Genomic DNA, 25321 nt, shown 5'->3' with positions numbered 1-25321 from the left:
CCTAACAAAAACACTCATTATAAGAGACTTGATATGTAATTTATCCAACAGAAGGCCACATGGTCAAAAAATAATGGAGGATCTTTTTGTAGTCTCAAGAGAATAATCTATCAGATGTGTGGAAAAAGAAGGAACAAATAAGAAATACATAGATTGTATTTACTATGTAAAATATCTATTGACACGTGCAGGAGAAACCAACTTTGGTTTCTGGACCAAGAGGAACTCAGTGTCTAGGATTCAAAATGAGATGGAGATGGTTCCTTTCTTATTCTCTTGGCATTCAAAGCCCAAATATTTTAACTCTTCACTAAATGTAAAATGGTGTATAAAGTATGGATATTTTGACATCTAGTCACATGGCTGTAGGAAACCTGGCCTTGGATTGTTGTTCAAACTTCTGGGGGCTCCTGTGATTCTTAGGCATTTTGTGCTGCAGTCATTTCATGCTTACTTTCATGTGAGTGCCACTTTTATTTCAGTGAATTCCCCAATACTTCAGGTTGCCAGAGAGTCTTGGTTTTGATGAGCTAGAGAAAGTAAACAGCTCACCTGGTCAGGTGAAGAGGCAAAGATTTCTCCTGACTCACCTGTAGTCACTGGTTCTTCTAGTCCCCTCTGACCTCTGCCATCATCAAATCTTTCTTTCTATAAGCCCTTGTGCACTCCATTCCAGAAGACTCTCATGGTATTGAGAATTCTATTGACAACCATATCACTGTCCCCTGTGGTATACATAACCACTTCCAGGTTTGAAATCAAATGTGAATCTGGGTGGGCTTCCCACATGGTGATAAAGAATGCAGTAAACAACGCAAGAGACATAAGAGGCACAGGTTTCATCCCTGGGTTCGAAAGATCCCATGGAGAAGAGAATGGCTACCCACTCCAGTATTCTTGCCTGGGAAAGTCCATGGAAAAGGAGTCTGCGGGGGGCGGGGGCGGGGGGGGGGCAGGGTGCTACAGCCTTTTGGATTGCAAAAGTTGGAGACAACTTAGAGACTAAACCACCGTGGCTAATTCATATTGTTTTATCACTGAAACCAACACAACACTGTAAAGCAATTATCCTCCAGTTTGAGGAAAAAACAAACAAAAAAAGGAACTTCCTCTACAAAATAAGCAAAAACACAAACTGAGTTGCTTTTTTTTTTTTTTGGAGAAAAGATTCAAAGTTTAGAGATTTTTCATCTAAGGAAGCTTCTCCTGGTGGCCTCCAGATAGAGACACTGTCAGAGGGTCCAGGAGAGGCCACCTGAGAAGGAACACATATAGGCCCTGACAGCTATACCTGCTCCCTTGCTGATAGATAGGAAGACAATGAGACCTCAGTCTGACAACCACAAGGAGCTGAACTTTGCCAGAAGTTAGAGGGTTGGATGAGGACTCCAAGCCTCAATAAGAATGCAGTCCAGGCGGACAGAAAGATTTCAGCATTGTAAAAATCTGAGCAGCCATTCCAGCTATACCATGCAAGATTTAATTTTTTCTGGTTTTACATGTGTGGGAATTTGTTACCCAGCAGCTCACATTGAATGTAGCCACTCTGAGGGTTCCTCTCTGCACTTCATAGTGGGCCATGAGGACAGCAAAGCTGCTGAGGTGCTGCTGATGTCTATGGTTCCCACCATCTTGCAGCCTCTGGTGGCCCGGTGACCACTTACATTCTGGCCACACTCTCGAGAAGATGCAGTATGCCTTCTCCTTTGGCCCAAGCATCACTGACTATAGGGACAGGAAGTAGGTGTGAGCTGGTGGGTCTATTGCTCGGAAATGCTGACCCAAAGCTAGCGTATGCTGGGCTTTCCTGGGGATGTGATGCACTCGTGGGGGGCCCCCTGAAAGCCAAGGCTCTGCCCAGGACCCAGGAGGACTCTTCCACATCCACAGCTCCATCCCAGCAGGACTCACATGCTGGAAGACCAAGGTGATGGGGGAGCTGAGGTTCTGGGTGTTATTGTTGCTGATAAAGGTGGATACGCCGTCTGACATCAGGGTGGGGGAGATTTCCCACAGCAAACCCCTGTGTGTCTCTTGTGGAATTGCCTGTTCCTCAGTATCCAGGACCAGGGGACCTTATCCAGCAACTTTCCCATCCCAGGTGTGGAGATAAGCCCTACCACTATAGGACCTGTAGGACAAGAACAAGGTTGACATCTTGGAGTGCCCAACACGACCCCTCTTTTAGATGGACTCTTTCTTTGTAGCCCCATCATAATATGCAATTCCTTTTAAACTTTAATTTTGTTTCTTGGTTAGTGGCCACAAGAGGCTGCTGTGAGTGGGGCAAGGTTTCTCTAATAATTAGATACAGCAAAGTGACTCAGTTATGCACATATATACATTCTTTTCATATTATTTTCCATCATGATTTATCATAGGTGTTGAAAGTTTTTTGAAAGCCCTGTCAAACACAGTAAAATTCCAGATTTGCAGGAATTGAGTAACCAAGAAGTCCACCACCACGACTTCTTTCACACTGATGACATGATGAATTTCTTGAAACACACAGAACTAAGTATCTTTTGTCCTTACTTAATGGCTCAAAGAATAACACTTCAGGTTTTCCAAGGGATAAGAAGATACAGTTCAAATGATCTTTTTTCTGCCACTCTGTGTAGCTTGAGGGATCTTATTTTCCTGAGCAGGGACTGAAGCTGGGCGCAGAGCAGTGAAAGTGCCAAGTCTTACCACTGGACTGCCAGGGAATCCCTCCAATGATCTTTTTAAAATTAATTAATTTATTTTAATTGGAGGCTAATTACTTTACAGTATTGGGATGGCTTTTGCCATACATCAACATGAATCAGCCATGGGTGTACATGGGTACCCCCATCCTGAACCTCCCTCCCATCTCCCTCCCTTCCGCATCCCTCTGGGTTGGCCCAGAGCACTGGTTCTGAGTGCCGTGTTTCATGCATCAAACTTGCCCTGGTCATCTATTTTACATATGGTAATATACATGTTTCAATGCTATTCTTTCAAATCGTCCCACCTTCACCTTCTCCCACACAGTCCAAAAGTCTGTTCTTTACATCTGCCTCTCTTTAGCTGTCTTGCATATAGGGTCATCATTGCCATCTTTCTACATTCTATATGTATGCATTAATATACTGTATTGGTGTTTCTTTTTCTGACTTACTTCACCCTGTATAATAGGCTCCAGCTTCATCCACCTCATTAGAATGGACACAAATGCATTCTCTTTTTTATAGCTGGGTAATATTCCACTCTGTATATGTACCACAACTTCCTTATCCATTCATCTGCCGATGGACATCTAGGTTGCTTCCATGTCCTAGCTATTGTAAACAGTGTAGAACTGAACACTGGGGTATATGTGTCTTTTTCAATTCTGGTTTCTTTGGTGTGTATGCCCAGCAGTGGGATTGCTGGGTCATATGGCAGTTCTATTTCTAGTTTTTTAAGGAATCTCCACACTGTTCTCCATAGTGGCCGTACTAGTTTGCATTCCCACCAACAGCATAAGTGGGTTCCCTTTTCTCCACACCCTCTCCAGCATTTATTGTTTGTAGACTTTTTGACGGCAGCCATGCTGAAAGGTGTGAGATGGTACCTCACTGTGGTTTTGATTTGCATTTTCTGATAATGAGCGATGTTGAGCATCTTTTCATGTGTTTGTTAACCATCTATAGGTCTTCATTGGAGAAATGTCTGTTTAGTTCTTTGGCCCATTTTTTGATTGGGCCATTTGTTTTTCTGGTATTGAGCTGCATGAGCTGTTTGTATAATTTGGAGTTTAATTCTTTGTTATCAGTTGCTTCATTTGCTATTATTTTCTCCCACTCTGAAGGCTGCCTTTTCACCTGGTTTCTGGTTTCCTTCGTTGTGCGAAAGCTTTTAAGTTTAACTAGGCCTAATTTGTTTATTTTGTTTTATTTCCTTTACTCTGGGAGGTGGGTCATAGAGGATCCTGCTTTGATTTATGTCAGAGACTGTTCTGCCTGTTTTCCTCTAAGGGTTTTCTAGTTTCTGGTCTTATGTTTAGAGTTTTAATCCATTTTGAGTTTATTTTTGTGTATGGTGTTAGAAAGTGCTCTAATTTCATTCTTTTACAGGTGGCCAGCCAGTTTTCCCAGCACCACTTGTTAGAGAGATTGTCTTTTCTCTGTTGTACATTCTTGCCTCCTTTGTCAAAGATAAGCTGTCCATAGGTGAATGGATTTATCTCTGGGCTTTCTACTTTGTTCCACTGTCTATATTTCTGTCTTTGTGCCAGTACCATACTGTCTTGATGACTGTAGCTTTGTAGCATAGTCTGAAGCCAGACAGGTTGATTCCTCCAGCTCCATTCTTCTTTCTCAAGATTGCTTTGGCTACTCAAGGTTTTTTATGTTTCCACACAAACTGTGAAATTATTTGTCCTAGCTCTGTGAAAAATCAAAGATCTTTTTAAAGTGACTTGGAAAGGTAATATTTTAGAAATGATACATAAGACCATAGAAAGATAAATATTTCTTTTGAAAAAAAGAAAAGAAATCTCAGAAGCCTTTAGTCAAAAAAATCTCCTTGTCAGATGGACTTCTCAGGATAAGATCAAAATGCCTATCAGACTGGATGAAATTTGGTTGAGCCTGGTCTTTCTCAGAAATCCCATCTCCCTACATTTACTAATCCTGAAATTATAGAATATAATAACAGTTAAATGTCCTACAAAACACACACACACACACACAAACAACTCTCTGTTTCTAAATGTATGTCTCGATTTGTCTGCTCAGAGTTTGGGAAATGTTTTCTTCATGGAGTCATAAAATAGGGCAGTTTGAAAATTGATAAAAGTCTAGAAATGTTATTTGTTGTTAATCACCTGAGATGTAAAGGAAAAAACACTGAAGTCCTTTTGGAAAATCCTTACCACCCCCAGTATGAGTTATTTATTCCTAGGTCTATAGAAAGCTCAGGGAAAATTCTGGTGTTTGGGACGGGCAACTTCACATGATTATCTCTACTCAAGAAGGTTTCAAATATAGTGCTCCAGGAAATTATACACAATGGAACACAGATAAATTATTTTGTTTTTCTTGAAGAAGATGACAGGAAGTCATAGAAGAGATTCCAGGATGAAAGAAAGACATTCTTAACTTTTAAGCACAAGAGACACCAAATTTTACGAAACAGTAGAAGACATAATTACATTAAGCCATGGATTTGTTTGGTCCTTTGCCCATAGGTAGTAGAAATAGCTGATCAGATTACTTGAAGTTTAGAATCCTTCAATGGCTATCTGATGCCATTACTGTGTTTCTCTATAGAGAAAGTATATTTCGTTTCTTCACCATGTCTATGATCTCTGCAGGAAGTAGGGGACAGTGGCAAATATTTATTCAAATATATATATATAATATGAAGAAGATTTCAGTGTTTCTACTATAAATCATGAAATTAAAAGATGCTTACTCCTTGGAAGGAAAGTTATGACCAACCTAGACAGCATATTAAAAAGCAGAGACATTACTTTGCCAACAAAGGTCCATCTAGTCAAGGCTGTGGCTTTTCCAGTAGTCATGTATGGATGTGAGAGTTGGACTATAAAGAAAGCTGAGCACCAAAGAATTGATGCTTTTGAACTGTGGTGTTGGAGAAGGCTCTTGAGAGTCTTTTGGACTGCAAGGACATCCAGCCAGTCCATCCTAAAGGAGATCAGTCCTGGGTGTTCATTGAAGGGACTGATGTTGAAGCTGGAACTCCAATACTTTGGCTGCCTGATGCAAAGAGCGGACTCATTTGAAAAGACCCTGATACTGGGAAAGATTGAAGGCAGGAGGAGAAGGGGATGACAAAGGATGAGATGGTTGGATGCCATCACTGACTCAATGGAGATGAGTTTGAGTAAACTCCAAGAGTTGGTATGGACAGGGAGACCTGGCGTGCTACAGTCCATGGGGTTGCAAAGAGTTGGATACGACTGAGCGACTGAACTGAGCTGAACTGTAAATAAAACCCATGTACAATAGATGTGCTAGCAGAAAAATGATCCCACAAAGATGTCAACATCTTAACTCTGGAAGCTGCAAATATATTAGCTTACATGTGAAAATGAATTTTTATGATCTTGAGACGGAAAATTTATCCTGGATTACCCTGATGAGCCAATGTAAAGATCAAGGTCTTCATAAAGGAGAGAGAGAAGTAAGAGAGTAAGAGGTGGGGAAAGATATAATGATGGAGGTGAGGAAGAGAGAGAGAGAGATAGAGATGAAGGAGGAGAAGAAGAAGAAGAGGAAGAAGGAGGAGGATAGAGGTGAGCTGATTGGTCTGAAAAGCTACACTAAAGAGACTTTGAAGATTGAGTGAATCACGAGGCAACTAACCATGGAATGCAGGCAGCACCAAGAAGTTAAAAAAAGGTTAAGAAATGCATATTTCCCTAATGTTTCTAGAAGGGATACAGACATTTTGATTTTAGTTCCATAAGATCCATTTTGAACTTTTGACTTCTAGATCTGTAAGATAAATTTGTTTGTTTTTAGCAGCAAGTGTGTGGTAACTTTTTACAGCAACAGTAGGAAACTACACTATGGAAGTGCAAGTTTTCTTGGGTTCTGAAGTGAGGGAAGCTCAGATCCTCTTCTGGGTCTCCCAGGGACAGGGTTATACCCTTGGTGAGGGTGAGTTGACTCAAGCACATGGAGAGTTAGCGTTCCCTTAAGCAGACACTCATGGGTTATTTGTTCCGTTCTGCCTGAATGAGTGTAATCCATGAGTGGGACAGGGCTGTGGTAGAGCAAGGCATTGAACCTCTCAGGTCTGTGGGGTCCTCCCTATGTGGACAGCATCAGCTGTATGAGGGAAGCCACATTAACTCCTGCTAGGTTACACTCTGCAACCTTGGCTGAATCAGAATTTAGTGTAAGGAGGATGTTCAGCCCCTCCCACCAAGACTTGACCCACTTAGAGTCTGCAAAGTTCCCTTTGCACATGGTTAGTCCTGACTGAGTTAATCTAAGAAAATGGTCTTAATTTGGAGGGAGGAGACAAATGAGGCAACTGAACGTTTAAATTGTTTCACAGCTTGAAAAGCAATTTGACCAAGCTTACACAGCAAACACTTGGTTGAGCTAATATTTCATTCCAGATTTGTTTCAGCCTGGGAACTAAGATCTACACAATGCTCTGGTATCATAAGGAAATACTTGGGTGTTAATTGGTAGACAGGATGGTTAATAATTAAAAAAATATAGTAGGACAGAGAATTATCTTGTTTCCAAAGGAAAGAGGCACCATAAAATAATCAATATATTTTTTTGATATTTTATCCCCTTAATGATCAGGGAGTTCATTCATTCATTCATCTTTGTTTAGTAAATAATTGCTGATCATTTGGAAAATGTTAAACACTGGAGAGAGAGATTGATGAATAAGACAGTTTCTGCCCCTTCTCGCAGTTGCAGATTAATCACTGATTAACTTAACCAATCATGTAGCAATTATGTATTGAGTATTTCTACATGTCTGGCGCTGTGTGAAATGTTGAAGATATAACAGACAGGAAAAGCAAAATGGTGCCTGCAGACGCTAAATCTAGAAGGAAACAGATATTAATCAAATAGAGAAAACCAAGAGTAAGATGATTCTGACAAAACTCTCTAGGGGCTATTGGAGAGAAACATGGAAGAATCTGATCTAATCTGAGCAGGTACAGGCTTCATGGAGGAATCGACATATAGAGATATGTCTGAAGGCATATATAGTTTTGAGTCAAGGAATAAAAAAGAGTGTTTTAAAGGGAAGGACTATGTGCAAAGCCTTTGTCCCAAAGAGGCACACTGAAATTTCAAAACTGAAAGAAATTTGATGTGGTTGGAATAATGGCGAGTACATGATATATGAAGCTGGAGAGGAAAGCAGGAGATGAATCAAACAAATTCTCACTGATGTATGGCTCTTGGTTTTGACTCTATATGTAATGGATTTAGCAAAGAGTGCAATGATTTTATTTGTGTTTTGAAAAGATCTTTCTGATTTCTGGGTGAAGGATGTTTTGGGAGGTGACAAGGATAGAAAGAATAGTCAGTTAGGTGAGCATAGCAGGTGTTTAGGCAAGCTGGCAGCCTGGCTAAGGAGAAGGTGATGGAAGCTGAGCTAGCAGGAGAGATTGTGGACATATTGAAAAGATAAGAACAAAAAGATCAAGGGTGGTAGGTTGTGATAATAATGAGATAACTGTTGAGAGTAGCTTTCAGGATCCAAACTTGTGCCACAGGATGAATGTGGTATCATGAAGATTGAGAAGGACACCATGGGAAAGAACTGGATTAGGGTAAAGATTGTAAGCATTAAATTGGAAAGCTGAGTTGAAGATGACTTTGAGATACCAAAAATGTTAAATACTCCGTACTCCTTTAGATTTCAGAGGAGAAGTCAGAGATAAAGAAACTAATGGCCATCATTTGCAGCTACTGTGACTGAATCTAAGGAATAAACGTTGTTGTCTAGGCGAAAAGAATAAAACAGGAATTAAAGTTGTTCTGGAACCAATCCCTTGTAGGGAACTACAAAGGAGACAAAGAGAGAATAGCAAGAGAGAACAGAAGAAAGACAAAGAGGAATGTATAAGTAGAATCTAGTGAGCATAAGGATGGAGCGTTTTATGAGAAAACAGTGGAGAGTGATCAGAAATTCTGAGACTTTCTGGGAGATGGAGATCATTGTAAATCTAAGAGATATTTGTTTTGGTGAAATACAGGGGAAAGAAACTATAATTTGCATGGGCTGAAGGCATGAGTTTAAGGCAGGGAAATAAAGACAGAAATGTCAACTCTTGGCTGGTAGCTAGAAGATGGCCAAGTAGTACATGTTTGTAAGACAGAAGAGAACCAAACATGTATCCATGGCTATGGGGAAAATACTGTTGAAAATGAGAGGAAAGAGTGAGGGAAGAAGGGTAAGTGGAAGAGAGAATATGTGTGAAAAAGAATGTAAGGAAAATTGATAAGCACTGATAATGGGATTAAAAGCATAGGTGGAATAATTGTCTTCAGAGAGGAGAAGGATCATTGTCTCAATGATACAAGAGGATGCACGCTGATATTTGTTATGGTGTAGAGTTCACAAAGTATCATCATGACAATGTTGATTTTCTTTGTGAAATAAGTGCTGAGAACATTTGGTGAGAAAGGGAGAAGTGGTAGAAGATTCAGTGGTGAAATCAGTCCTTATGGAGGTTGGGGGGACAGCTAATATGAGAAATGCAGAAGGGCTTCCAGGCATATAGTAGTTTCCTTTCAGTGAGATGGAAGATTGAAGGCATTAAATAGAAGATGGAAGAGGTCAGAAAATATAAGGAAAATAAGTTTGTAAGTCTAAACCAGTAAGTGTTGTTTCTTGGTCATCACTGCCATCATTGTCACTACTGCTTATCTTTTTTGGTTTTGTGGTGGGTAGAGGGTACCAAGGGGCTTCCCCAGTGTCTCAGGGGTGCCAGCAGTGCAGGAGACCTGCATTCGATCCCTGGGTTGGGAAGATCCCCTGGAGGAAGGAATGCAACCCACTCCAGTATTCTTGCTGGAGAATCCCATGGACAGAGGATCCTGGCGTGCTACAGTGCAAGGATAGCACGGAGTCAGACATGACTGAAGCGGCTGAGCGCAGCGCGGCACAGCGCAGAGAGTGCCCAAAATATCAGGCGGTCCGGTTAAGACAGTCTAAAACTCCAGCTGGCACCTTTCTCTTTGGTGCACAGATAAGTACACACTCTCCCCCCATTTCCTGCATTTTTGAGGGTGCTGCTGAGTGTTATGCAGAGACAGGTGTACAACAAAATTGTAGGATCATGTGACTCTGAATAGAATGTGCCTCACCATTTCAGATCATTGATAGTTGCTTATTTAGTTAACCATGCATGGCACATAGTAAGTGTTCAATAATACTGATATGAGTCAAGATGGACTCAGTTCACTAAGGAATACACGTGAAATACATTTTGTAAACAAACTGAGACCACTGCTAATGGTTAGTGTGAGTATGTGTGTGTGTGTGTGTATGCACACATGCTCAGTGGTGTCTGATTGTGTGCAACCCGATGGTCTGTACCTGCCAGGTTCCTTTGTCCATGGAGTTTTCCAGGCAAGAATATTGGAGTTCATTGACATTTTCTACCTAGGAGATCTTCCTGACCCAGGGTTCGAATCCAGGTATCTGGTATCTCCTGCATTGACAGGCGGATTCTTTACCACCAATGCCACTTGAGAATGAGTCAAACAGTAAACAAAGGGTAAGCCATCCTAAGACATCAACAGCTCATATGCAGTTGTCCAGTGTGCTAGGCATGTGCTGATCAATGAATTGGTTAGTGAAGTGCTCTGGGGGCAGTTCATGATCTTACCTCACTGTGTTTGCAATCAGACATGGTCCTGCTGGAGAGCGTGTAGTTCTCAGATTCGGCTTTGGTTTTCTTGATCCTCAACCAGTTCCTGTATTGCTCACGGACCTGCAAAGCATGTTCTGAGTCAGCTCACCTGAGAGGAGTGAGGATGGGATGAGTCCTGAGAGGGAGTCAAGACAGTGGTACCTGCTTGCTGAGGAGGCAGTGCACCAGGAAGATGAAGACACCCTGCAGGCTGTTGATGATGGTGAAGAGATAGGACATGACGTGGGCAGCTGGTCCCACCTGCAGGATTCCCAGACACCACGTGCATCCCAAGATGAAGAGCTGAGCTGTGGCTTTGAATGTCAGCATCCTGGGTAGGAGGAGAAAGTAAGTTCCTGATACAACCAGAGCCATCCTCATCTTCACCCATGGATGCTCCTTCCTTTCCCTGTTGCTAATGACTTCTCAGACTGGGTTGTGATTGGTTTTATTCTTTGCTGTCAATGATGCTCCACAATAGAAATGCCACTGAGATCTAGAATGACATTTTGATTTGGATGGAAAGGGAAGCGACACTTCATAGGTTGCAAAAGCTTTATGATCCTCCGTGGAGATATCTAATTTCATTCAACCAATGTTCCTGAGGAAGTACCATGCATCATGCTCTGTGTTGTGTCCTGGGCATTAAATATCACAAAGGTGAGATTTCTAGTTTCATAAAGCTCATGATCTACTCAAATGACTGAAACAACAAAACAGTAAGATGTGTAATTTGGAAAAGATAATGGTAGAAATGCAAAAGAAAGAGCATCAGATATGCACAAGATTTTGTGGAACAAAGGACTGCCTAAACCTCCTAGAAGATTTAATGTTCACTGGGATTTTTACCAGGAAGAGGAGTGGGAGAGAGGTGAGAATGAGCTTGAAATGTGGGGTGTGAAAGTGTAGTAGACTGTGGAAGTGGTCACAGATTCCTCTAAGTGCTTCATGGGAACATAATTGTTCTCTGCACATTTGTCATAAGACTGCTGACAAAGCCCAGAGAATGTTGCTGAGGGAGTCATAAGTTCACAAACTGAAATTAGAGATGAACAGAAAACACCACTAGGTCTGAACTTGCTGCCTTAGGACACCTCCATCCATTTAACTCTGGGTTTCCTTAGAAAACCTGAGGATGGACACAAGGAACTTTTCAGGCACACGCCTTCACTCTTGTGACCACACATCTGCAGAGCTGTCAGTCTCTTTTCCATCTTACCTCGTGTTTTGGAGGGTGGACACCTCACTGTTGAGGGAACAGAGTCTGCTTTTCAAAATCCAAAGGGTCATCAGAAAGAAAGCTAAATTGACCTTCAGGAAACCAGAAAAGAGTTATTGCATAAAATTTCAGTCCATTGTCCAGCCTGTCCAACATCATTTCCGTACTTAGGTAGTTTCTATTTTTAACCATATTAGTGTGTTAAGTTTTAAGAATGGTCTTAGAAAATGCAACCAAACCCATGATAACCCAGGAACACACCTGTTCTTGTCACCTCTGTCACCATGCCCCCCACTTTTAGTTCTCTTTAAATGATGCTTAGCTGAGTATTAACAATGCTTTAATGTCATCACTCACAGAGAAGATGGCACAGACTGGTCCAAGGAAACCCCATTTAAATCCCTTTTCTGAGTGGAGCCAGCAGCTGGGAAGGAAGAGAATAAAAAATGCATTTGTGATCAAGAAGATGTGTACATATTTACAATGGAATATTAGTCAGAAAGAACAAAATAATGCCATCAGCAGTGACATGGATGGACCTAGAGATTGTCATACTGAGTGCAGTAAGTCAGATGGAGAAAGACAAATATCACATGATACTGCTTATATGCAGTATCAAAAAAAAGTGTGTAAATGAGCCAATTTACAAAACTGAAATAAAGTCACAGATATAGAAAACAAGTTTATAGTTACCAAGGGGGAAAGGGGGTGATAAATTCTGTGACTGGGATTGACATATACACGCTACTATATTTCAAACAGGTAACTAATAAGGACCTACTATAGAGCTCAGGGTACTGTACTCAATATTTTGAAATGACCTATATGCAAAAAGAATCTGAAAAGGGACTGAATATATGTATATGGATAATTGATTACTTTGCTGTAAAGCAAAAACTAACACAACATTGTAAGTCAACTCTATTCCAATTAGAATTAGTTTAAAAATGAATTTGTATTGCATATTAGTGCATATATATGGAATCTAGAAAAATGGTACTGGTGAATTTATTTGTAGATTGGGAATAGAGACACAGACATAGAGAACAGACTTGTGGACACAATGAGGGGAGAATGTGGGGTGCATCGAGAGAGCAGCATTGAAACATATACATTACCAAGTGTAAAATAGTTAGTGGGAAGTTGTTGCATAACACAGGGAGCTCAACCTTGTGTCAGACCTGTGACAACCTAGAGGCGTGGGATGGGGATGGGTGGGAGCGAGTATCAAGAGGGGGAAATATATGCATATTTATGGATGATTCACATTGTTGTACGGCAGAAACAAACAGGACACTGCAAGGCAGTGTCCAATTAAGAACAGATATTTAAAAAGTGACTCCCTTAAAAATTAAAAAGTACATTTATAATTCACTCATTACTCAAAAAGTATTGAGTGTCTCTATTTTGACAGGTTCTGTGGTTGTTTCTGACAATACAGTGGTGAAGAGACTATACATGTTCTTAAATCCCATATTGGCAGGAGATACACAATTTAGTGATAAAAAAGGGAGGTTATGACAATGTATCTTTGAATGTAATGCTCAGTTTTGGGTCTAAGGAAGTAGAAGGTTAAGGAAGATTCCCAAAGAAACCATGTTTTAGTAGAAACAAGACCAATGAGTAGACGTTCCTGAGATAAACAGGGTTGAAGCAGGGATGTCTGTAAATGTGTTAGTTTTTGAGAGTCCTCTGAACCTAACATAGTTTTAAGAGCCTTTCTTGCATTATTCAATTTAATTTTTTATCTGCTCTAAAACTCACCCACTGCTTTAAAAAAAATATATATGGTTTTATTGAGATATGATTTCACATCCAATGAAATGTATCCATTAAAACTGTACAGTTCAGTGATCTCTGGATAGTCACAGAGTTGTGCAGCCATCACCACAGTCTGACTTCAGAACACTTTCAACTCCTCAAAAAGAAACTGCATTCACATTAGCATGAGGAAATCCTCATTCTCGCTTCCATGAGTCCCAATTCTGATCCTAGCCCCAGGGTACCATTAATCAACTTTCTGTCACTATGGATCTGCCTGTTCAGGATATTCACATAAATGGAATCATACAGTATGTGGTTTTCTGTGACTAGATTCTTTCACTTAATGTTTTCAAGGTTCATTCATGTTGCAACCTGGTTTTATGGCTGAAAATTCATTTTTAGTCTTTCTTCATAGCTGGATAATATTCTATTATGTGGCTATGTTACATTTTGGTATACCTTCATCAGTTGATGGACATTTATGTCATTCTCAGGCTTTGGGTATTCTGAATAATGCTGCAATGAACATTGATGTAATTTTTTTGTGTGGATATGTCTCTTTATATGTTTGGGATATATACCTAAGAGCGGAATTGCTGGGTCACGTAGTACCTACATATCAAAACTTTTGAGAAACTGTTTTCTACAAGTGGTTGCACTAATTTCATTTCAACAAGCAATGTACGAGGGTTCTAATTTTTCCATAACTTTTCATTTTTTTATTGTCAGTCTTTATTTCCTTTAATCATTTAAGTGAATGAGTATGAAGTGACATGTCCTTTTGTGGGTTTTGATTTGTATTTCCTAATGACTAATGATGTTGAACACCTTTTCATGCACTTATTGTCATTTACTTATCTTTGGAGAAATCTTTATTCAAAACTAGTTTCTGTTTTTGGGGAATGGTGGTGAGTGGTAAAGAATCTGGTTTCCAATGCAGGAGATGCAAGCGGCTCAGGTTTGATCCAGGGTCAGGAAGATTCCCTGGGTATGGCAACCCATTCCAGTATTTTTGCCTGGGAAATCTGTGGACAGAGGAGCCTGGCAGGCTACAGTCCATGGGGTTGCGAAGAGTTGGATACATCTTAGTGACTAAGCAAGCAGGCAAGGAATCGTTGTTGAACCTGGTATTAGAGACAGAAATTCTGTTTTCAGAAGAACAATACTTGACATGAATACTTAACCAGATTGAGGAGAGGGTCATAACTAGCAAACAGGCATAAAAATTGAAGAGGCAGACCTGGAATCAAACCCAAAATGGACTTGGCCTTTGTGAGTCACAACCAAAAAGAGACCTACAAGTGAAAGGGAGCATGTCCAGGGCTTCTGGTTCAAGATGGAGGAGGATAAGATTCTGCTCATCTCCTCCTGCAAAAGCACCAAAATCACAACTAGCTGTTGAACAACCACAGACAGGAGGACTCTGGAACCTACCAAAGAAAGATACTCCACACCGAAAGACAAAGAAGTTGTTGCAGGAGATGGTAGGAGGGGCACAATCATGATAAAATCAAATCCCATACCCACCAGGTGGATAACCACAAACTGGAGAACGATAATACAGAAGTTCTCCCACTGTTGTGAAGGTTTGGAACTGCACATCAGGCTTCTAGCCTGGGGGCCCAACAAATGAACTGGGAATCCTCAGGGACTCTGACTGGGGAGGGCTAGTGGGATTTGATTATAAGACGTCCACAGAACTGGGGGAAACAGAGACTACTCTTGGAGGGCACAAACAAAACCTTGCATACACCAAGACTCAAAGGAAAAGAGCTGCGACTCCACAGGAAACTGAACAAAAACTACCTGCTAGTGTTGGAGGATATCCTGTGGAGCTGTGGGTTAGCAGGGGCTCATCACAGGGACAGAGGGGACTGGCATCAGCTGTCTGGAAATGTCTCCTTTGGTGTAAACCCTCTTGGAGATTAACCTGACCATAGAGCCCATAGACCTGAGGGTTGGGTCACCTTGCCAAAAACTACCAGAGAGGAAGTGCAACCCCATCCATCAGGAGATAATTGTATTAAAGCTTTATTGAGTAAGGCCCTGCCCACCAGAGCATGACCCAGGTTTTCCCACCACCAGTCCTTCCCATCAGGAAGATTACACAAGCCTTTTAGCCTCCTCCATCAGAGGACAGACAGAAGAAGCAAGAAGAAACAAAATCTCACAGCAACTAAAACAGAACCACATTACAGAAATTTAATCAGTATGAAAAAGCAGAATGTTACATCCCAGATGAAGGGACAGGATAAAGTCCTAGAAAAACAGCTAAATGATGTGGATGTAGGCAATATTCCACAAAAAGTGTTCAGAATAATGATAGTGAATATGATTCAGGATTTCAGGAAAAGAATGGAGGTAAAGATCGAGAAGATACAAGAAATGTTTACCAAAGATCTACAAGAACTAAAGAACAAAGAAGCAGAGATGAATAATACCCTAGAAGGAATCCATAACAGAATAACTGAGGCAGAAGCACGGATAAATGACCTGGAGGACAGAACGGTAGAAATCACCGCCACAGAACAGAATATAGAAGAAAGAATGAAAAGAAATGCAGGCAGCCTAAGAGACCTCTGGGACATTAAATACATGAACATTCACATTCTAGGGGTCCCAGAAGGAGAAGAGAGAGATAAACGACCTGAGAAAATATTTGAAAAGATAATAGCTGAAAACTTTCCTAACATGGGAAAGGAAACAGTCAACCAAGTCCAAGAAGCACATTGAGTCCCAGGCGGGATAACCCCAAGGAGGAACACACTGAGACACATGGGAATCAAATTGGCAAAAATTAAAGACCGAGATAAAATATGAAAAGCAATGAGGGGAAAACAGCAAATAACATACAAGGAACTCCCATCAGGCTATCAGCTGATTTCTCAACAGAAACTACTAGCCAGAAGGAAATGGCATGACATATTTAGAGTGATGAAAGAGAAGAACCTATAACCAGGAATACTGTATCCAGCAAGACTCTCCTTCAGATATGATGAAGTCAAATGCTTTCCAGACAACCAAAGTTAAGAGAATTCAGCACCACCAAACCAGCTATACAACAAATGGTAATGGAAGTTCTCTAGGCAGGAAACAGAAGGAAAAGCCCTACCTAGAGAAAATGCACCCAAAACAATTACGATAATGGTAATAGGATCATATATAATGATAATTATCTTAAATGTAAATGGATTAAATGCACCAACCAAAAGACATAGACTGGCTGAGCAGATGAAAACATGTCCAGGTATACACTTCCACTTACCACATCACTCTGCTTGACCCCCCAAATTGTATGTAATTATTTTATATTGTTAGATTAATCATGTTTCAATTATGGTTTGCAATTGTAATCATCTTTTATATTTTGTCTGGCTATCGATTGTGAAAACTGATGATCATCTATTACTTCTGTGATTCTGTAACTATTAAATTGCCAACACCTGTTGGATCATAGAAAAAGCAAAAGAATTCCAGAAAAACATCTACTTCTGTTTCATTAACTATGATAAAGCCTTTGACTGTGTGGATCAACACAAACTGTGGAAAATTCTTAAAGAGAGGGGAATATCAGACCACCTTACCTGCTTCCTGAGAAATCTGTATACCGGTCAAGAAGCAACAGTTAGAACCAGACATGGTACAACTGACTGGTTCCAAATTGGGAAAGGAGTATTTCAAGGCTGTATATTGTCACCTTGCTTATTTAACTTATATGCAGAGTACATCCAGTGAAATGCGAGACTGGATGAAGCACAAGCTGGATTCAAGACTTCAGGGAAAAGTATCAATAACCTCAGATATGCAGGTGACACCACCCTTATGACAGAAAGCAAAGGGGAACTAAAGAGCCTCTTGATGAAAGGGAAAGAGGAGAGAGAAAAGCTGACTTAAAACTCAACATTCAAGAACTAAGATCATGGCATCTGGTCCCAGCACTTCACCGCAAATAGGTGGGAAAACAATGGATACAGTGACAGACTTTATTTTCTAGGGTTCCAAATTACGGCAGAATGTGACTGCACCCATGAAATTAAAAGACACTTGCTCCTTGGAAGAAAATCTATGACCAACCTAGACTGCATATTAAAAAGCAGAGGCATTACGAGTCCAACAAAGGTCCCTCTAGTCAATGCTATGCTTTTTCCAGTAGTCATGTATAGATGTGAGAGTTGGGCCATAAAGAAAGCTGAGTGCCAAAGAACTGATGCTTTTGTACTGTGGTGTTGGAGAAGACTCTTGAGAGTCCCTTGGACTGCAAGGAGATCTAACCAGTCCATCCTAAAGGAAATCAGTCCTGAATATTCATTGGAAGGATTGATGCTGAAGCTGAAACTTCAATACTTTGGCCACCTGATGCGAAGAACAGACTCATTGGAAAAGACCCTGATGCTGGGAAAGATTGAAGGCAGAAAGAGAAGGGGAAGACAGAGGAAGAGACAGTTGAATGGCATCACTGATTCAATGGACATGAATTTGAGGAAGCTCCAGGAGTTGATGATGGACAGGAAGCCTGGCATGGTGCAGTCCATGGGGTCACAGAGTCAGTCATGACAGAGCGACTGAACTCAACTATTACTCACTTAATATTATTGTATCATGATTGGTCAACAGAAAAATTATAGAATTCTATATCACCAAAACTAGCATTTATTAGAAAAATCTGTAATCATATTTCCCCCCATTTATTTTTATTCATTGGAGGCTAATTACTTTACAATGCTGTAGTGGTTTTTGCCATACATTGACCCATTATACAGAGTGATGTAATCACTTTTCAAAGTCCAAATGTATATCAGAATTATCTTGGAATATTTGGAAAATACAAATGCCCAGATATTGCATTTTTTTTTTTTGCCAGAGCTCCAGATATGTTTCTAATAAGCAGCTATATTTAAAAACAACTGGACTATATCAGGATCTTTTACTTTTATCTAGTTTGTTTCACTTTTTCTATTTCATATTCACAGCTCCCATTTCATTTAGTTTATGTTTTCCAATTTGTTCATCTCTTCTTTTTTTTTTTGACATTCTTTCTCAAGCCCTTATCAAGTGTAGTACAAAAGCTTTTGTATACATATATATAAATGATATGTATAACATATATTTTCAAAAACATTAATTTTTGCCCAACTAGAAAATTTATGACATTTTGATTCCACTTGCTTGACTTAGTATGAATAGAAAGCTAGATCTCTAATTTAAAAAAATGGATAGGCAACAAGCAACAAAGGTTTACTGTATAGCACAGGGAATTGTAGTCAATATCTTGTATAATGACCTATAATGGAAAATAATTTCAAAAATATTATATGTGTACATGTATAACTGAATCACACACACAAAAAAGAATTTTACTTTTTGAAATTTAGTAATGTTTATCTTTTTGCCAGTTTTTCTATGTCTTATGGACATCTAAGAACAATGTATAAGATTCAAACTTTTAAATATATGTGTGTAGCATATGATTAATATAAATGAATTAAATATGAATCTATTTTATTTAAATTATTAAGACATCATTCAAGATGCTTCTATATTATTTTTCTGCAATTGATAAAGTATTCTCAGAGAAATATTAGTATGTCTCACTATAATTATATATTTTTTCTTTCTCCTTATATTTCTTCTGGTTTTTGCTTTATGTGTCTTTGTTTCTTTGTCGGTAAGGTGTGTAATGGTTTATGATGTCTACTGTCTTTGTGAATTGTACCTTTTATCATTAATGTGAGGCTGTCACGGCTAATGCCATGACAGGCAGCCTAGATTAGGTGTAGGCCTGGTTTCCTGGGGTAACATAATTATCAGGCCTCCTGGAGCCAGCCAATCAACATATGCCTAGCCAGAAAAATGGGAACCTATCAGGGGAAAGCTGAAAGCCCCACGATGGACCAACAAAAATTACTTTGCAACTGTGTAACCAATCCGTTTGTGCCAACTACCTACTGTGTAACCAATCCACTTGCGCCAACTACCTGCTGCTTTTTTTGACCTAATAAATACCCGAGAGAACTGGGGCTCAGGGCCTTTCATCCTCAGACACTTGGTGAGGGTGAGAGGCCCTGGCTCGAGTCAGTAATAAATTCCCCTACTGCAAGTCACATTGTTTCAAGAAGTTTTCTTTCCCGACCGGGGACTCGGACTAAGGGCAGAACAATTAAAAATATTAATCTTTGTTTCATTTAAAATAAATAAATTTTTAAAAATGAGCACGTCCACAGAGACTGCTGGGTTAGTCTATCTCAAGTTCCAGCACTGTCAAGTCTGGAGTGAGAGGCTGTTCCCACTATGAGCCTGGTGAGTGAGCCCATCCTGGGATAGTTTGTGTGGCAAATCTGGGTGGAGAGTCACGGCTTGGCAGGGGAGGTTCTCATGAGGTCCTAGGACTTTCTCCTCTCCCAACTCCCAAAGGTTGTGTCCATTGTTAAATTGGGTTATTTGTCTTTTCTTATCGAGTTAGTCAATTTAATTTTAACAACAGTGAAAAGCCGAAGTTCTCTTATCGAGTAACTGATTAGAAACTGACACATAGAGAACTTAAGTCTATTGCTCAAGGTTTTACAGACAGACAGTGATAGAAATCACTCTTGGTCTTATATTATATGCGTGCACGCTTTCTCTTTCTCTGCCCCCCCCCCCCCCCCCCCCCCCGTGTGTGTACACTCTTTCTCTATCTCTCGCTCTCTCTCTCCTGCGAGCTGGCACACTCCTCCACTCTCTTCTCTTCACATCTTTGGGTTAGCATGCCCTCACGCTTTGAGGATGGATTCTCCTGCTATCTTCTAAATAAAATAGAGCTGTAACACTGATTTGTCTAAGAGCTATAACATGGTCTGTTCAAAACCCAACAACTGTGACGCAACGAGGGTTTTAATGTCCGTCACTTCAAATCTTTGCTTTGATGAGACAGAACTGAGGAGACGCTTACTCCTTGGGAGGAAAGTTATGACCAACCTAGATAGCATATTAAAAAGCAGAGACATTACTTTGCCAAGAAAGGTCCGTCTGGTCAAGGCTATGGTTTTTCCAGTGGTCGTGTATGGATGTGAGAGTTGGACTGTGAAGAAAGCTGAGCGCCGAAAAATTTATTCTTTTGAACTGTGGTGTTGGAGAAGACTCTTGAGAGTCCCTTGGACTGCAAGGAGACCCAACCAGTCCATCCTCAAGGAGATAAGTCCTGGATGTTCATTGGAAGGACTGATGCTGAAGTTGAAACTCCAATACTTTGGCCACCTGATGCGAAGGGTTGACTCATTGGAAAAGACCCTGATGCTGGGAGGGATTGGGGGCAGGAGGAGAAGGGGACGACAGAGGATGAGATGGCTGGATGGCATCACCAACTCGATGGGCATGAGTTTGAGTAAACTCTGGGAGTTTGTGATGGACAGGGAGGCCTGGAATGCTGAGATTCATGGGGTCGCAAAGAGTCGGACATGACTGAGCGACTGAACCGAACTGAACTGGGAGGCCCCAGGAAAAAACACCAACAGATGACTTGGACAGCATTACCTCAGGAGTTTAGAGATAGCTCCAATTTGTTTGGACAGGCCCTTAGCTGGGATCTCCTAGATCTGGACCTGGGACCTAATGGGAAAATATTACAATACATAGATGACCTACTAATCTGCTCTCCAGATGAGGAAATGCCCCAAAACATGCAATTCAGGTTCTAAACTTTTTTGGCAGAAAGAGGATATAAAGTCTCCCATGCTAAGGCACAAACGATCAAGACAAAGGTCACTTACCTGGGAGTTCAGATTACACACGGGTCCAGGAGGCTGTCCTCTGATCGGGTACAAGGAATCCTCCAGTTGCCCTCCCCCATGACTCGAAAACAATTGTGAGCTTTCCTGGGGCTAACTGAGTACTGTAGAATCTGGATACCCAACTATGGTCTAATTGCTCAGCCCTTACATGAAAGCTTAAAGGGATGGGATGATTCAATCCCACTGATGTGGGGAACTCCTCAAAAGAAGGCAGAGGCTACACTAAAACAGGCCCTAACTCAGGCACCTGCCTTGAGGTTGCCAGACGCAGAAAAATCATTCCAACTTTATGTCCATGAAAGAGAAGGAATAGCCTTGGGAGTGTTAACTCAAAGGTTAGGATCTGAGCCCCAGCCTGTAGCTTACTTATCCAAGAGACTCGATCCAACTGCCCAAGTCTAGCCCCTCTGCCTTCGAAATCTTGCAGCTATTGCAATCATAATAGAAGATGCTTTAAAACTCTCCTTTGGGGGCAAACTAACTATTTTTACCAGCCACCGAGTAAAACAACTCCTAAATGGGAAAGGCCATTTATGGATGTCTGATTAAAGAATCAAGTAATATCAAGTAATGCTGATGGAAAATCCAGGCCTCACTATATCCCCTTGTGAGGTTCTTAACCCAGCCACCCTCCTGCCTACCCCTGAGGGCCCTCTCCCCTTTTACTCTTGTCTAGAAACCTTGGACCACTGGACAAAACCCCGAAAAGGATTGTCAGAAGATCCTCTGATCCATCCTGAGGAAACCTGGTACACTGATGGAAGCAGCTTTGTCTTAGATGGGAAAAGAAGAGCCGGCAGTCAAGGTACCAGGACATGACTCCTGGATTCAGTACTCACGAGTCAAGCCATGGAAGAAAACAGAAGAGGACACTGAATACACCTGTGAGCCCCTGGGAGATCTCAGATACCTATTCAGAACTACAAATGAGTGCCAGTCTAATGAACACCCCCAAAATCTGGTTTCTGCATACAGGATTTCTCAGGATATCTCTAAAGAGCCAACACAGCTTGGTAGAGATTGTACTCCAAAACAGGCAGGAGATAAATCTTCTGATCCCTGAACAAGGAGGGACTTGAGCCACCCTGGCGATGGGAATCTAGAATTGGCTAATGCCCCTCCTAGTCCCTGTTACACCACACTGATGCTGCTTATGATTGTCCCATGCATTACCAGTTGTCTAACCTGTTTTGTCTCTGCCCAGGTCAACAAGCTACAGCATTCGGGCCAGTTCAACAAAGATATAAAACTACAGCCGACCATCGAAAATATCACTCACCCTTAGATGGACACTGCTATGATGACTCCGAGGCCTGAGACTAGCAAGAGGGGGAGGCCCAATACCCCTGGCCATCCCAGTTCAGCACGAAGTAGCCAGAAAGACCTCGATGCCCCTATTCCCAAAGAATTGGGCCTTCCATCTCTTGAGGGGGGAATGTTAGGTAGTTAGAATAGGGAAAAGGTCCAAAAATGGCGGTGGCTAAAGGACAAGGAAGGGAAAAGCCCACGAGAATAGAACAAAGGAAGGTGAAAGGAAGGTCTGAGGAATGGAGTGAGGACCTCAGGTAGAGCAAACAGCACTCCTGGCTAAGCCCAACTTGCATAGGGCAGGCCCAGGGGGAGGAAAAAACGTATAAAAGGAGGGGCCAAAGCAATTTCTCTCCCTCTCCCTCCCCCGCATGCGTGCGCTCTTTCTCTTGCTCTCCCTCTCCCCCGCGTCCTCTCTCTCTTTCTCTCTCCCCTGTGTGCGTGAGCTCTTTCTCTCTCTCTCCCTGCTCTGAGTGTGTGCACTCTTTCTCTCTCTCTCCCACTCACGTGTGTGTGCTCTTTCTCTCTCTCTCCCTGCTCTGAGTGTGTGCGCTCTTTCTCTTCCTCTTGCATGCTCTCTCTTTCTCTCCCCTGCGTGCGTGTACTCATTTTCTCTCTCTCTCTCTCTCTCCCCCCTCCACATACATGTGCTCTTTTTTTTTCTTTCTCTCACTCTCTCTTTCCAGTGCACTGGAGCACTCCTCCACTCTCTTCTCTTAGCCTCTTTGGGTTGGCATGCCCTCACCCTTCGAGGAGGGATTCGCCTGCTATCTTCTAAATAAAAGAGCTGTAACACTGATTTGTCTAAGAGCTATAACATGGTCTGTCCAAGATCCAACAGCTGTGACGCGCTGAAGGCTTTAATGTCCATCACTCCAAATCTTTGTTGTGACGAGACAGAAACGAGGAGCATATACTTGTCTGACATGGTGATGTATAGGTTTCCATGTTGCACTCTCCATACATTCCACCCTTGCCTCCTTCCCCCCAACACCATCCATAAATCTGTTCTCTATATCTGTGTCTCCACTGCTCTTTAGTCACTCAGTCATGCCTGACTGTTTGTGATCCCCTGGACTGTAGCCCACCATGCTCCTCTGTCCATGGGATTTAGAAGGCAAGAATACTGGAGGGGGTTGCAATTTCCTTCTCCAGGGGATCTTTCTGACTAAGGGATAGAACCCGTGTCTTCTTCAATGGTAGGCGGACTCTGGGAAGCCATTGCTGCCCTGAAAATAGGTTCATCACTACCATCTTTCTAGATTCCATGTATATATGTTAATACATGATTTTTGTTTTCTCTTTCTGACTTACTTCGGTCTGTATACTAAGGTCTAGGTTCATCCACCTCACTAGCACTGACTCAAATACATTCCTTATCATGACTGGGTAATATTCCACTGTGTATATGTACCACAGCTTCTTTATCCATTCATCTGTCGATGGACATCTAGATTGCTTCCATGTTCTAGCTATTGTAAATAGTGCTGCAATGAACACTGGAATAAATGTATTTTTTTTTTGTTGTTGTTCTTTTCAATTTTGGTTCCCTGGGAACTCTTTGGTCTCCAAATTTGGTGGTTTTTTGATTTGGGTGACAGCTCATCTTAGTGAGGGACATAACAAAAGCCCACCTTTAGGACATTACCAAAACAATACAAATTACCATCACATCTCCAGTTCCTCAAAGATATGATCTCAGGTGGAGTCAACTAGTTGTGAATTTAGAAGGAAGTATTGGAGAAAATCAGGGACATGGGGAATTTTGAAAAGCTCTGAAATATTCTCAGAAATCCGTGGATTCACAAGGATATGCCCATTCTCAGTGAAGACCTGAGAAAGAAGACAACAGTCTCTCATCTCTGGTTGACCTTGAGGCTTGTGCAGTCAGGTAGTGAAAGCCCAGACTGTTAAAGAATCTTCCTGAAGTCTGAAGGTGTGACTTTTCACTCAGATGCCTTTGTGGAAGTGTGCAAAACATATAGGCAAGGCATTTAAGGAAATCTTATGATCAAACACTGGATGGCCACTAGATTATACTGAACCAGATATGAGCTCATAGGCACCTAGAACTAAAAATAAAAACAAGAACCTAAACTAGAACTAAAAGGCCACACACTGCAGGGAATTATCAATACATAGAATTAGTCTAGGAATGTCATTAAACTATCAAACAAACAGCAGCAAACTAAAAACAGGAAACATTGGAAGGCAGAGGGATCTGATAACTGGAATGTTACAATGTATTATTAAAACAGCTAGTTTTAAACAATAATTATAATATCTCTGGTGGCTCAGCTGGTAAAGAGTCTGCCTGCAAAGCGGGAGACCTGGGTTCAGTACCTGGGTTGGGGAGATCCCCTGGAGAACTGAACCACTACCCACCCCAGTATTTTGGCCTGGAGAATTCTATGGGTTCTATAGTCCATGGGGTTGCAAAGAGATGGACACGACTGAGACTTTCACTACTTCTAAGCAACATACAAAGAAACAGGAAAATATGCTACTTACAGAGGAAAAAAGAAAAAAGGCAGTGTCTCTGAGAGGCACAGATTAAGAGGATGTGGTACATATACACAGTGGAAAACTATTCTGCCACAAATATAATGAAACTGTGCCATTTGCAGCAACATGGCTGCAACTAGCAATTATCACACTAGAGAAGTCAGTCAGACAGAGAAAGATAAATACCATATGATATCACTTATCTATGGAATCTAAAATATGACACAAATACACTTATCTATGAAATGGATACAGAGTCGTGGATGTAGTGGCCAGACTTGTGGTTGCCAAGGGGGAGGGGGTTGGGGGAGGGATGCAGTGGGAGGGCCAGGTTAGCAGATGTAAGTGATTACATGTGGAATGGATAAACAACAAGGCCCTGTTGCA

At 41.3% G+C, this 25321-nt stretch overlaps 1 protein-coding gene across 4 annotated transcripts in view; it reads right to left on the bottom strand.

Moving 5' to 3' along the window:
* Nucleotides 1-25321, bottom strand: part of LOC133061822 (adhesion G protein-coupled receptor E2-like) — a 63251-nt gene that overhangs the window by 4681 nt on the left and 33249 nt on the right. For all 4 annotated transcript variants that reach the window (XM_061150049.1, XM_061150048.1, XM_061150051.1 and 1 more), the window contains 4 exons: nucleotides 11949-12015; nucleotides 11592-11683; nucleotides 10535-10703; nucleotides 10349-10453 (listed from right to left, as the gene is read on the bottom strand). In XM_061150049.1, the coding sequence (XP_061006032.1) occupies nucleotides 10349-10453; nucleotides 10535-10703; nucleotides 11592-11683; nucleotides 11949-12015 (433 nt within the window). The remainder of the gene's footprint in view (nucleotides 1-10348; nucleotides 10454-10534; nucleotides 10704-11591; nucleotides 11684-11948; nucleotides 12016-25321) is intronic.

Source organism: Dama dama, chromosome 9, assembly GCF_033118175.1.
Source record: "Dama dama isolate Ldn47 chromosome 9, ASM3311817v1, whole genome shotgun sequence".
NCBI classification, from domain to species: Eukaryota; Metazoa; Chordata; class Mammalia; order Artiodactyla; family Cervidae; genus Dama; species Dama dama.
Note: the sequence above shows the minus strand (reverse complement) of the source record. Positions and strands in the feature narration are given on the sequence as shown.